This window comes from Elephantulus edwardii, unplaced genomic scaffold, assembly GCF_000299155.1.
Source record: "Elephantulus edwardii isolate Elephantulus edwardi_28Jun2011 unplaced genomic scaffold, EleEdw1.0 scaffold00064, whole genome shotgun sequence".
Lineage (NCBI taxonomy): Eukaryota > Metazoa > Chordata > Mammalia > Macroscelidea > Macroscelididae > Elephantulus > Elephantulus edwardii.
Window position 1 is genome coordinate 7,392,328 of NW_006399814.1, and position 12,159 is coordinate 7,404,486.

Below are 12,159 nucleotides of genomic sequence, written 5' to 3' on the forward strand. Positions count from 1 at the left end.
TGTACCATGGACTGCTAGGAAAACAAACAGATTCATCCTAGAGAGGGTTAAACCAGGCTGCTCCTTGGAGGCAAGGGTTCTGGGGCTTCGTCTGACATACTTTGGACATGGTGCCAGGAGGGACGGGTCCTTGGAGAGGGACATCATGCTTGGGAGGGTGGAGGGACAGCGCAGGAGGGGAAGATCCTCTCTGTGAGATGGACTGATTCAGTGACTGGGGTAATCTGGATGGGTGTGTCAGAGGCAATGAGATTGGCACGGGATAGAGCAGGGTTTAGGGTTGTTTTTCATAGGGTCGCTATGAGTCGCAAATGACTCGACGGCGCATAACAACAACAACAACAACAACAACAATTCAAAGGCACTGTGTGGTCAAGGGAAAGGGGCACTTGGAAAGCCATGAGCTCCTCCTCCTCTTAACTCAAGAGGTAAAGCAGGGTTGTCACATCTGAATCCTAGAAAGCAGACAAGAGTAGGAGTGGTCTGAGGAATAATGACCTAGAGATAAAGAGTTGCACAGCCAACACCGAGGCTCACAGTTCAAATCCACCAGCAGCTCTGCAGGAAAAGGTGGGCGGTCTCCTTCCATGTGACTTACTGCCTCTAATAACCTGCTGGAGGACCACCCATGGGTCCGTTCTGACTCAACAGCACACAACCAGATGGCTTTTGTTATTCAAGCTGAGCAATGCACGGGCAAAACCGGCCCAGTTAAAGGGAACAGAAGCTGCAGTGGCAGAAAGATCCTGCCCCCTCCCTCCAGACTCAGCAGACCCGTGGGACACGACTGCACGGTGCCAGAGGACAATCTCCTGGGCTAGAATCTTCACAGGCAAGATGACCAGGCCCTTGTCCTGCAGGCTCTGCATTAGCACCAAGTACCAACCTTTCACTTAGTGACCCAGTACTTACCTGTGATAATACCAGAGTTCCTGATCGAAGACTTGCTGTAAAAATCCTTACAAATGGTCCGGGAGTCTAGAGTCCTTCTTAGGGTTTTCTAGGCACGGGACTCATCCAGAGTCCAGCTTCCACACATTCCCCTCCAACCACAGGCTATTCCTAGCTTTCTAAACCCAGTTCGTGACTGATTAAATATGTATATACTTTGTCACATAAATCAGCACGTACGATTTAGGGGGGAAAGCCTTAATTGCAATGAATATATGAAAAACATTAGAGGAGAACTATATAGCAAAAACTTTATCATAAAGGTGCGCATTAACTTGCTGCAGACTACAATTTTATAGTCCTACGTGCAGTTTCCTGAAATAGTTAAACGTTCATGGGAGGTGTGCGGTGACAGGGAAGGTAGGGAGGGCGGGGGGGCGGGAGGGGGTGAGGAGGTGGAGAGTTCTGTGAGCATTCTAGGGGAGATGCCAGGAGAGAAAGGTCTACACTTCAAATCCAAGGACTGACACTGCCAACAACTGTGACTTGCTGTGTGCGCTATTCCACATGTACAAATGGATGGCATGCGACGATGGTCAGACAGTTTATTAATCCTGGACAGCAAGTTAACAAAGACAGAACCAGGAGAGTGCTGCAGACAACCTCATTATTTCTAACTGTATTAGAGATGGGAGTAAGCAGCAGGTACTGAAAAGACTAGGTTCAGACATACCAGGCCATTAAGTAGAAATCATTATGCATATCCAATCAGAAAGTGGATGACAACTCCACTGTTACATAACCACCAAGCCCATGAGGAGAACAGCCCAAAAAGCCAGACGCACAATGTGAGATGCCACAGCCTTATCCAGCACTACTCGGACCTGTCAACAACCTGCATCATGCACGTGACACAACCTTGCTTGCTCGAAGTGAGGAGGACTTGAAGCACTTGATGCAGAAAATCAAATAATACAGCTTTCAATACAGATTGTACCTCGATGTCAAGAAAACAAAATTTCTTACCACTGAACTGACAGGCAACATCATAATAAATGGAGAAAAGATAGAGACTGTCAACAACTTCATCTTACCTGGATCCACAATTAACACCCTTGGTACCAGCAGTCAGGAAATCAGGAGACACACTGCATTGGGAAAGACTGCAGTCAGGGACCTCCCCAAATTACTGAAGAGCAATGATGTCAATTTGTGGACTAAACCACATGTGATTCAGGTCATGATCTTTTCCATCATTTTGAATTAACGAGGACAGTAAAAGAACTGATGCTTTTGGACTGCGGCACTGTGGCAAGAGTACTGAGTATCTCCTGGACTCCCGAAAGAACAGAGAGGTCTTGGAGAAAGTGCAGCCACATTGCTCCTTGGAGGCAGAGATGCTGAAGCCCCGTCTCACATACTTCAGGCATGCTGCGAGGAGAGGCTACTCCCCGGAGAGGGACGTCAGCTCAGAGGGTTGCTGAATGAGATGACTCTCGCAGTGACTACCGCAAGGGGCTCTAGTATGTCAGAAGTGTGGGGCTGGCACAGGACGGGACAGGGTTCATGTTGTTCCCAGGGTCACTATGAGTGGGACTTGACTGGATGGCACCTCACAACAACAACCTGAACCCAAGCACTCCTGGTCACCAGGTGCACACTGCTGGTCCGGCAGCACAGTAGGTGGTGCACTGGTGTCGTGAGTGAGAAATGTTACCGAACGAGGCTGTGCAGGCATGCCAAGTAGGTGGAGCAGCAGCAACGTGGAAGCAGAAAGGGCAACAGCTCACATTTATTCAGTGATAATTACAAGCCAGACATTGAAAATGGGATATAAATGGCAGTCAGTTACAACAATAATTTGGTGGGTTGGCAACCATTATTACCACATCTTAGAGATGAAGCTGAGATCCCAAAAGGTGAGCTACTGTGTCCACACAGCAAGTGGACAACAGCTCCTGCCTGTATGTCTGAGGCTGCACGACACGCACAGGACCGCACCGGCGCCTGAGCGCAGCAGTGAGGGGCCAGCCTTCTCCCAGCTCACGACAAGGTGGAGATGCATAAACGCAGGCTTTCCCTTCTTGCTGCATCATACCATGTCAACCCACTGCATTCGTATCCAGTATTTCCTCACCAAGCGGTCCATTCAAACAAGCTACTACTCACCATGCTTGAAAATAAGTAAGAGACTTAGCAGTAACAAGGAGCTTCGGGACTCCCACAGACCCGAAAAATGACAGGTCTGGGGCTGTCCACACTCGGAGCAGGCACTGGGGTGGACACCCCACCAGCGTAGTTACCAGAACACGCTTCTTGAACTCGGTTCTGCCCGTCGGAATCGATGGCCACTAGGCCAGCTGGACAGTCCAGCTCAGCGGGCTGGGCCTCCACGGCGCTGAGGACCTTCCCTCCGCAGCTGCGTCTGAGCTCACGCTGCGCTGCTCTCTCTGCGAGTCTCCTACCTGTGCTTCTGAGAGGCACCACCACGCATGAGCAATCCCGAGGGAAGTCACCCCGAGAACACAGGACACACACACACGTCCAGCAACAGTCGGGAGTTCTCAGAAGGGCAGGACACTGCGCAGGAGAGAATCCTCCTGTCGGCCTGCTGAGGAGGCCTGTCCCTTCAAGCCCATGTGTAACCCCAAACGTACCACAGACCAACTGCGCCCTCAAAGAGGGAAAGGCCTGCGAGCCTCTGCCTCAGTGCAGACCCTTGAGGCTTCTGCCCAGGCCTCCCTCCAGGCCTCCCTGTCCCCACGTTCATGCGGCCCTCCCCCAGTCCTGCCGATGGCCCTTGCTTCATCCCCCGTCACCGCCTCATCACTACTTCAGCGCAAGCTCCATGCCCCAAGCCGGCCTTCACCAGTGGCTGTGTGAGCAGGGAGGCCACTCCTGCCCAGTCCCTGAGCTTCACAGCTTTAGTTCTTTGGTAAAAGGGACCACAATCTGGCACTTTCTTTTAAATCCTTGTTTTGTGTCACTCCCACCTGTAGGAGGGGCTCTACTGGCTCACAGATTAAGCCCCTCAAAGGTCAGGAGTTCACACCTACCAGCAGCCCTGAAGGAGAAAAGACCTGGGGCAGGTCTGGTTTGTCGCCCTGGGGTCACTAGGTCAGAATGGACTTCAGTGACTCACCACCAGAAACCACGCTCCACTAGGGCAGGGACGCTAGCTCTGCACTCAACACATGTTTTAAAAAAGTCTTTTATTATTAATTCCAGTGACCATCTACAGAGATTTGGGAATTCCATTCATTCATTTTTCCAATTTTCCCCCCCACCCTCCCAACCCCGTTCGCTCCTCTCCTTGAAAAGCAAAAGACAAACTCCTTCATGGGTACACAATCCCCCCCCACAGCCCCACCCCCACCCCAAGTATACTCCACTCTGCAACCCTCATTCCGGACTCTTAGGATATACATAATGCCCTAAAATATATTTATTTTAAACTATTCTCTCCCTCATCAGCTTCAATGCAGTAAACATAATTTATCCAGTTTTTCTCAGGCCTACCCTCACCCCAATGTCAGCCTCATTCTACAACAGTGGCACCATATAATATTTGTCCTTTTGTGACTGAGAAATTTCACTCAGCATAATGTCCTCCAGGGTCACCCATTTTGAATAATATTGCATGAGTTCCTTGTTTTTCAATGCAGCGTAGTATTCCATTGTGTGAATATACCACAGCTTCTCTATCCATTCGTTTGTTGATGGGCACTAAGGTTGTTTCCAACTCCTTGTTATTGTGAACAAAGCTGCGATAAACATGGGTGTGCATATATCCGCTTGGATGTCATTTATGGTCTCTTCAGGGTATATTCCCAGTAGTGGAATTGCTGGGTCAAATGGTATCTCTATTTGCAACTTTCTGAGAAAGTGCCAACTTTCATTACCAAATCCAAGTCCAACCCTGGCCTTCTGGTTCAAGGTCATCACCACCACGTTCTAAAAACTGTATCTCAACCAAGACGTCCCAGTTCCCCAGAGGACAGCCAGAGACCTCTTCTCCTGGATGCTTGTGCTGGCCCTTCCCAACACATCCTGGCAAAACCCTACCCCTCCCTCCAAATCCCCACTCTTCCTACAAAACTCCCCACCCCTCCAACAAATCTCCACTCCTCCTATAAAACCCCCACCCCTACTACAAACCCCCACCCCTCCTGCAAAATCCTACCCTCCTATGGACTTTCCTCAAAAAGCCTCTTCTTTGGAAAGCCTCCTTTCCACAAGACCGGCGGTGATGTTGCCTTCTACTCTTCCACCTCAAGGGGCCTCTGGCTTCCTCTCTAGGCACGTTTAGTAAACATGTCCTGTATTAGTTAGACGGAGAAATGATGTCCTTGAGTTGTACTCGAGAACACTGTTGAATATACCACGAACTAAGAGAACAAACAGGTTCATACCAGAGAGCGTGAAACCGGGATGCTCCTTGGATTTAAGGATTCTGAAGTTCCGTGTGTGATACTTCGGGAATGCTGACATGAGGGACCAGTCCTTGGAGAGGGACACCATGCTTGGGAGGGTGGATGGACAGTGCAGGAGAGGAAGACCCTGGAGAGATGGACTGATCAGTGACTGGGGTGGTGTGGGGTGGTGTGTCAAGGGCGTGGCGTGGCACAGGATACCATAGGGTTCAGAGCTGTTGTACACAGAGTCGCTTATCGCAATTCGACGGCACGTAACAACATATTAGTTACGAGTACGCCTGAGATGACGGTGTGTAATTCTGGCATCTCCCTTGAGAAGCTGAGCCAGCGGCTGTTACAGCAGGCTGTGCGGATGATCCCTAAAGGGAGGGCGCTGTGAGGAAACCACAGGGGGAGGAGCGTGCGGCCTCCCCTCTCCTGTAAAGGTCCACCATTCTCGTCCAACCCAAGGGGTCAACCAGATGCCACACCCCGCCAGGACACGGAAACCGCTGCTCGTGTCTACGTGAAGTCAGAGGGCAGGGAACAAAGCACACATGTGGAGTCAGAATCCTTCTGGCCAGTGTTACAAGACGGAGGAGGCCACAGCACGGTGAGAACACGACCAGGAGCGAGGGGCTTCCAGGGAGGTCAGTCTCTCAACGAGGAGCCCTCGCAGCAGGACTAGCCCTCCATTCATTCTGTCGCACTGCTGTGCCGGCACGTGCCGGAAAGAAAGTGAGAAGCGACTCGTAGCTGACCCCCCAGCAGGTTTTCCGAGGCTGTGTGTCACACTGGAGACACCATCCTTCCCGCACAGAGCAGCAGTGGAATTAAAGTCACCTGCCCGGCTGCCCTGGTGCTGGCAGCAGAACTCCTTACCTGCGAGGCCACCAGAGCCCTTACCAGAGCGGTATTCTGCCCCTTGTTCATGGTGAAGAAACACACCAACAGATGGACCATCTGCCAACTAGTGGAGAAACTACCCAACAGGAGAGAGAGAACGACCGTCTCTGTTCTTCACAGGGTCCTCACAGAGGCGTCAGCGGTGGTTCAGGCTTTCTCTCCATCTCACAAACGTTAGCCTATGTGAACAGAATGTGCTGTGGGCAGCACAGTGTAACAGTTATCGGCATGGACTGTGGAGCCAGCCTACACGGCCCTGCCACCTACTAGCTGAATACCCACACTTCTCCTCGTGAAACACATAGACACAGCACCGATCACAGCAGTAACAACTTTCTGGGCTGACACAATGACCAACCTGACCCCACAAAGTGCTTACAGAGGGCCTGGCTTCTGAAGCAAGGGCCACACACATTCCTGTTAAATAAAAAAAATTCAAATGCCAATGAAATCTCTGTAGTAAAAGAAATTAGGTTATTGCGCAAAATGCTGAGTAGAGGTTAGGGTGGTTCCTAAGCGGCAGTCTTTTAGACTTAGGAAATGGTCAACTGAACATTAACTACCTCTTATGGCTGTATGGTAATTCTCACATAAGTGATACTTCTCAGGTTTAGGATGTGGCCAACTAGATGCTGTAAGATGTTGCCATATGGAAAAACCAGTCTTGTCTGAGAATGCCACCTTCACGGCAGCCTATGCCTAGAGGCTCACAAGCGAACACTGGGCACCCACGGCCACCAGCCCACCTGCCTTCGTCCACTTTCCAGCTCAGACGGTATTTTCAACCCAGGTTAGTGCAAAACCAGTTTTGACGGCCACACTCAAACAGCAACGGCACTGTGAACTCTGGTGAGGAGGTGCCGGGATTCTGCTCCTGAGCCCAGCAGGCAGCTCCTCGGTCCCTCTGTGCTGCGCACGTCACACAACTTCAGGGGCCCAGGTTCAAGAGAAAATAAATGAGAGGGTGACGGGGCACAGGAACAGAGGAGCCAGCGACAGCATGCTTCAGTCTAATTCCCTCCAAACTTCCCACCACCCCCCGACACAACAGCCATTTCTAATCCAGTGCTCTATACTAACCTACATACCAAGTACTAGGGAAGCGGAACCAAGGTCCCTGGTGGCACAATGTTAAGGCCGGAAGTTCCTCAGGAGAAATCCATGGCAGCCTGGTGGTCCCATAAAGGATCACCGCCTTAGACAACACAGGTGCCAGTTCTCCTCTGTCCCGTCCTGCAGGACCTATGTGAGCTGGATCAATACTATGGGAATGGGCTGGCTGTGGTCTAAGTCGACATTCTAGTATTTTCTAGCCATCCTCATCAGGTTAGTCTTGAACACCCACTCTGGAGGAGTAATTCTTCTCTAACGATTCTAACTGATGGCTACAAGGAGAGAACGGGCTCAAAAAACCATGGGGAGCTGCTGTTCCCCAAGACAGAACGGGAAGGGGGCAGGTCCTGGGGCACCTTCCTCCACAACTCCCTTCCCCCACCATCTCCCTCTGCCCTTTCAGCTTGCTCTAGACACTTCTCAGGAGCCCCAAGACACATTATTTGACACCTTCTCGTAGAACACAGAAACACAGAGGCCAAGCCAGAGCGGTCAGGAAGCCACTCAATCCAGCGGCCACAATGAAGCAGCAGTGCCAAGCCCCAAGCTCAGCCCTGGCCCTCAACCCTCCTGACAGAGAGTGCCGATTCAGCAGTCCCCACGGTGCCTCTGCGGCTGTAAAACATCTGCCCCAGTCAAGTGGACTGTCCGCCTCTCCAGTGCCCATACACACACCATCTGAAAGGTATTTTTCCGTTCAAGTTTGATATGTGTGTTTCTCTTCTGTCCAAACCTGATTCTGCAGAGTGTTGGACAGAGACCTGTAAGTTACGTTCAAAAGAAAAGCAAATCATTAGGACAAACTCAAAATGAAGCTGTGATAGATTCTGACCTGGGAAAATCTGAAGGCTGTGGGAAGTGCCACTGAGGGCATTTTACCAGCCGGTGAGGGAGAGGGCAGAGCTTTCCTGGCGGATGCGAAGCCCTCACCTCTGGTCCCTGAGCCATTTCGGCCCCGGGCGACCCTCCACAGGCTTCTGAGTCTGAGATCTTTACCGGTAGGACTTCCCACTGTTCACTCTTGTAGCAGCTGCTGGATTCCAACACTGACCTTCTGATTAGCAGTTCAATGCATAGCATACTGCGCCACTAGAACTCCAGGTAGAGCCTGTATGAAGGCCTGGAGGCCTGAGACAGTTCTGTGTGGTCATACCGTGGTGCGCTGTGTACTGAGCCGCAGAATTGAAGCCAGCGGATCAGTGTGCATCCTGATGCTGAGATGGTGAAGCAGGCAGGAGACAGGAAAGCAGAAGGGGAGGCAGGGAGAGGTGACCGAGGGCTGCAACGTCGAGCAGGGCAGGCTGAGAGGGCCAAGCCAGGCATGTGGCTGCCTAACCAGAGTAACTCAAAAAAAGGAAGAGTGCTGAGGACGATGGGGAGGTTTCTAAGCAGGAGGAGAGCACAGCTCGTACGTCCCGGCCCAGCAGTAACGGGCTCTGCACAAACTGGAGGCTCGTGACCATCCTGTGTTGCCCGCCTACCAAGGCCTTCTTCTCACCAGCAGACCTTTCTGCTTCCAGGTCCCACTCTGGTAACTCTCAGACTCCTCGCTCTTTCCGTCATGTTCATGCACACAACAGGGCGATGGAAACACACCTCTTCAACCCACTGGAGAACAGAAAGATTCATGCCACGTGCTTTCCAGTGCTCTCTGCTTTACTGAAGTGCCCTAGACTGGAAAGTGTAAGGTCTGCTGTATACTAGACAAAGCCACTGGGGAGGAGCGAGAAAACGTGATCATTCACTCATTCTGTCATTTCCACCTCCCCCCCACAAAACAAACAGATAAAACACAGTCTAAGAACCTGCTATGTTCAGGCCTTCACAGATTGAAGGGTGTCACAGAGGTGACAAGCAGCGTGCCCAAGAAACCACATGAGGAGAAAGGACAGTGCTTTACCTTTACAAAGGAGCAAGGCAGGATGAGGAGACACCCCCTGGGTGGGGGGAGACACGGGCACCGAGCACGGAGGAGATAGGTGCCCAGGAGATCTGCAGACAACCAGCCCCATTTAGTTACATACGAGGCAGCTGAAAAGCAAGTCACAGGGCTGTTGCTATTAGGAGCTGTCATTTGGTAGGAACATGGAAATAATAACCGTGCGTATTAAAAATGCATGAACACAGAGTGCACTCCTCCTTTATCTAGGTACTTCCCACTCAACAGTGACATGTTCATCTCCAGAACTGTGCTTCAAGTTATTTCTTTCGGGTCAAACCCAAATTATGATTTTACTGTAACAAAAGAATGCATGGGGGGGGGGGACACAGAAAGAAAGCAACTGTAATTATGTACGTGACAGACGGCTTTACAAGTATTAAATTATTCTTTATATTAGAGGGGGTTTTATTACTTAATCAAAGATGAGAAAGAACTGAATAAAAATCACTGCAGTCCAAACACAGATTTAGAAATGGACACAACTATAAATATGTGACGAGAATAAAAAGATGCACGTCTGAGTTCTGATTATCCAATCTGTTTTGCTGCACGAGGAAAAGCCTGCACTCCTGGAACGGACGGGACACCACAGTCGTCTTCCTCATCCCTGATCTCAGAGGTGAAGAAATGGAACCCAAGGGGGTGACCTGATGGGGCTCCCATGAACAACAAGGCCTGGAGCTGAGGCCTGCCACTCGGAGCCCACACAAGCTGACAAGGGTGGCGGGCAAGCAGGCGTTCTCCTGTAGATGAACGGTCTGTAGGCCCCCAGCACTCACGGCAGTGACGTGAGCAATCCAGCAGTGACGTGGACAGATGAGCACGCCTCACACACCAGCTGAGTGGTGCAGCCGCGTGCATTGCTGTGTTGCTGTTGTTAGGTGCTGTCCAGTCACAGACGACTCATAGCGATCCTAGGAGCAAAAGACCTGAGCACTGTTCATTGAGAAAAGGCATTTCGGAAGTGGATGCCACTCCTGCTTCCAAGCTTGTTTTAATCGGGGAGCTCCACCAAACACTGTCCACCATGGGTAACCATTCTAGCATGTGACACATCAGTGTCACAGTGTTCAGTATCACAGCAACCACGAGTTACCTCTGTACAGCAATGCACAGACCAGTGCTATACCACCTAGAAGAATGTTTGACTAAACACAATTTTTTTTTTTAATTTTTTTTATATATATATATATATATATTTTTTTTATTAAGTTTTGTGTGCGTGTACCGTCAAATCAGATCTGACTGGTACAGGAGGAGATTGTCCCTCCTTCCCCAGCAGAGCATCTGGTGGATTTGAACCGTGCACCTCTGGGATTGTAGTTGCAGCTTCTTGCCACTAGGCCACCAGAGCTCCCTTGACTAAACACAATTTAAACCCGCAGGCCCTCGGGCCCTAATGGATTTTTAACTAGGAGGCTTTATTCCCTCCCCTCACTCCCCTTAACGAATCAACTTTCCACCCTGAACGCTCACCAGTCTCAGCCACCAAGCTACTGTAGAACCCAGCTCCCATGCACGGCTCTCACCAGGACAAAATCAAGCCACCAGCACAGTGCTTCCTTACTGTTTTCCTGCTGTTGTTTAATGGGTCTTTACTGAATAATGGCGCCAACCTGGATTCTGCAGCCCTACATGAAACAGTGCCCACTGTGGTGAAGCTGTAATGTTAACCAACCAATTTAAAACCATTACCGATGAGAAACATGTACTTGGAGACCGTGTGCCAACTAGGAAACCACACCGTTTTTCAGTCACGTGTACAGGACACTCTATATGGAATGTGAAACACGCAAAACCACATTGGTTTCTGGGGTTACCTTTCTTGATTGCTCAGTTTGGCATACATGGCTTTCACCAATTCCGGGCTCTTCAGAAAATGGTCCGTAATGACCAAAAACCTAAAGAAAAAGAGAGGAAAAGTTTGGTTACCAGAAACACAGCAGAAACAGACACGGGTTTATCTGTTTTACAGGCATAGCTTACACATGAAAGAATATCTTGGTGCTGGTTTGTTGATTTACTGTCATCTTAAATCTTTTAAGAGGCTCATGGATGATCCTTCCATTAAAAGCTGAAAGAAGGGGAGGGAAAACTCTCCAGATACTTTTCTCAATTTTTACCTCTGAAAAAGGACTGAACTAATTCAAATTGACTCAAGTGGAGGGAAGTACCTCTGATGGCTTTGATCTGAACTCAAAAAGGATAATATCTTTCATAGTTTAAACAGTAAAATGAAATCTAGTTGCAAGTTCAAGTATAAACAGAAAGCCTTTTAAATTGTTTTGGTCGATTTTTACCAGAGAAATGGACATGTCATCCTTTTCATTTAAATACACACCACCCCCAGGAACAGTGGCTGGGCCTCTGCAGAGATCTCGAGTTACACACAAACACCCTCACTGTCAATGTTCTCTTCTCAACCTCCAAAGCAACTTAGGGAAACCCCGAGGCAAAGATTATAGGCATATTTCTTCAAAGTACCACTGTGACAACTAAAAAGACTGCACAGTATTATTTATTAATTCTGAGTCACCTTTACCAGAGGGCACTGAAGGAAAGACAGAAGAGTCAAGAATACACACACAGCTTACCACAGGTTCTAGCTTCCAGTGTTCACAAAATACATTAAATATATTACAAGACACAGTTGACACAGGTGATTCAGCCAATTGTTAGCAACAAAAATACCATTTAAAAAAATGCCTCCCACTAGGACAAGACAGAGCACACTACACAACACCCTGTCCCTTCATAGAAAACCAACTGACTTTGTGCCAAATTTCTTTCTTCTACCAAGTATTATTGTTGTTGTTGTTATGTGCTGTCGAGTCACTTGCGACTCATAGCGACCCTATGTACAACAGCCCTAAACTCCGCTCTGTCCTGTGC

At 49.6% G+C, this 12,159-nt stretch overlaps 1 protein-coding gene across 1 annotated transcript in view; it reads right to left on the reverse strand.

The window, feature by feature from the left end:
• The window catches only part of ATXN10 (ataxin 10), a 188,357-nt gene that overhangs the window by 128,449 nt on the left and 47,749 nt on the right, over positions 1-12,159 (reverse strand). Inside the window, exon 6 of the mRNA XM_006888127.1 lies at positions 11,088-11,168. Within this exon, the coding sequence (XP_006888189.1) occupies positions 11,088-11,168 (81 nt within the window). The remainder of the gene's footprint in view (positions 1-11,087; positions 11,169-12,159) is intronic.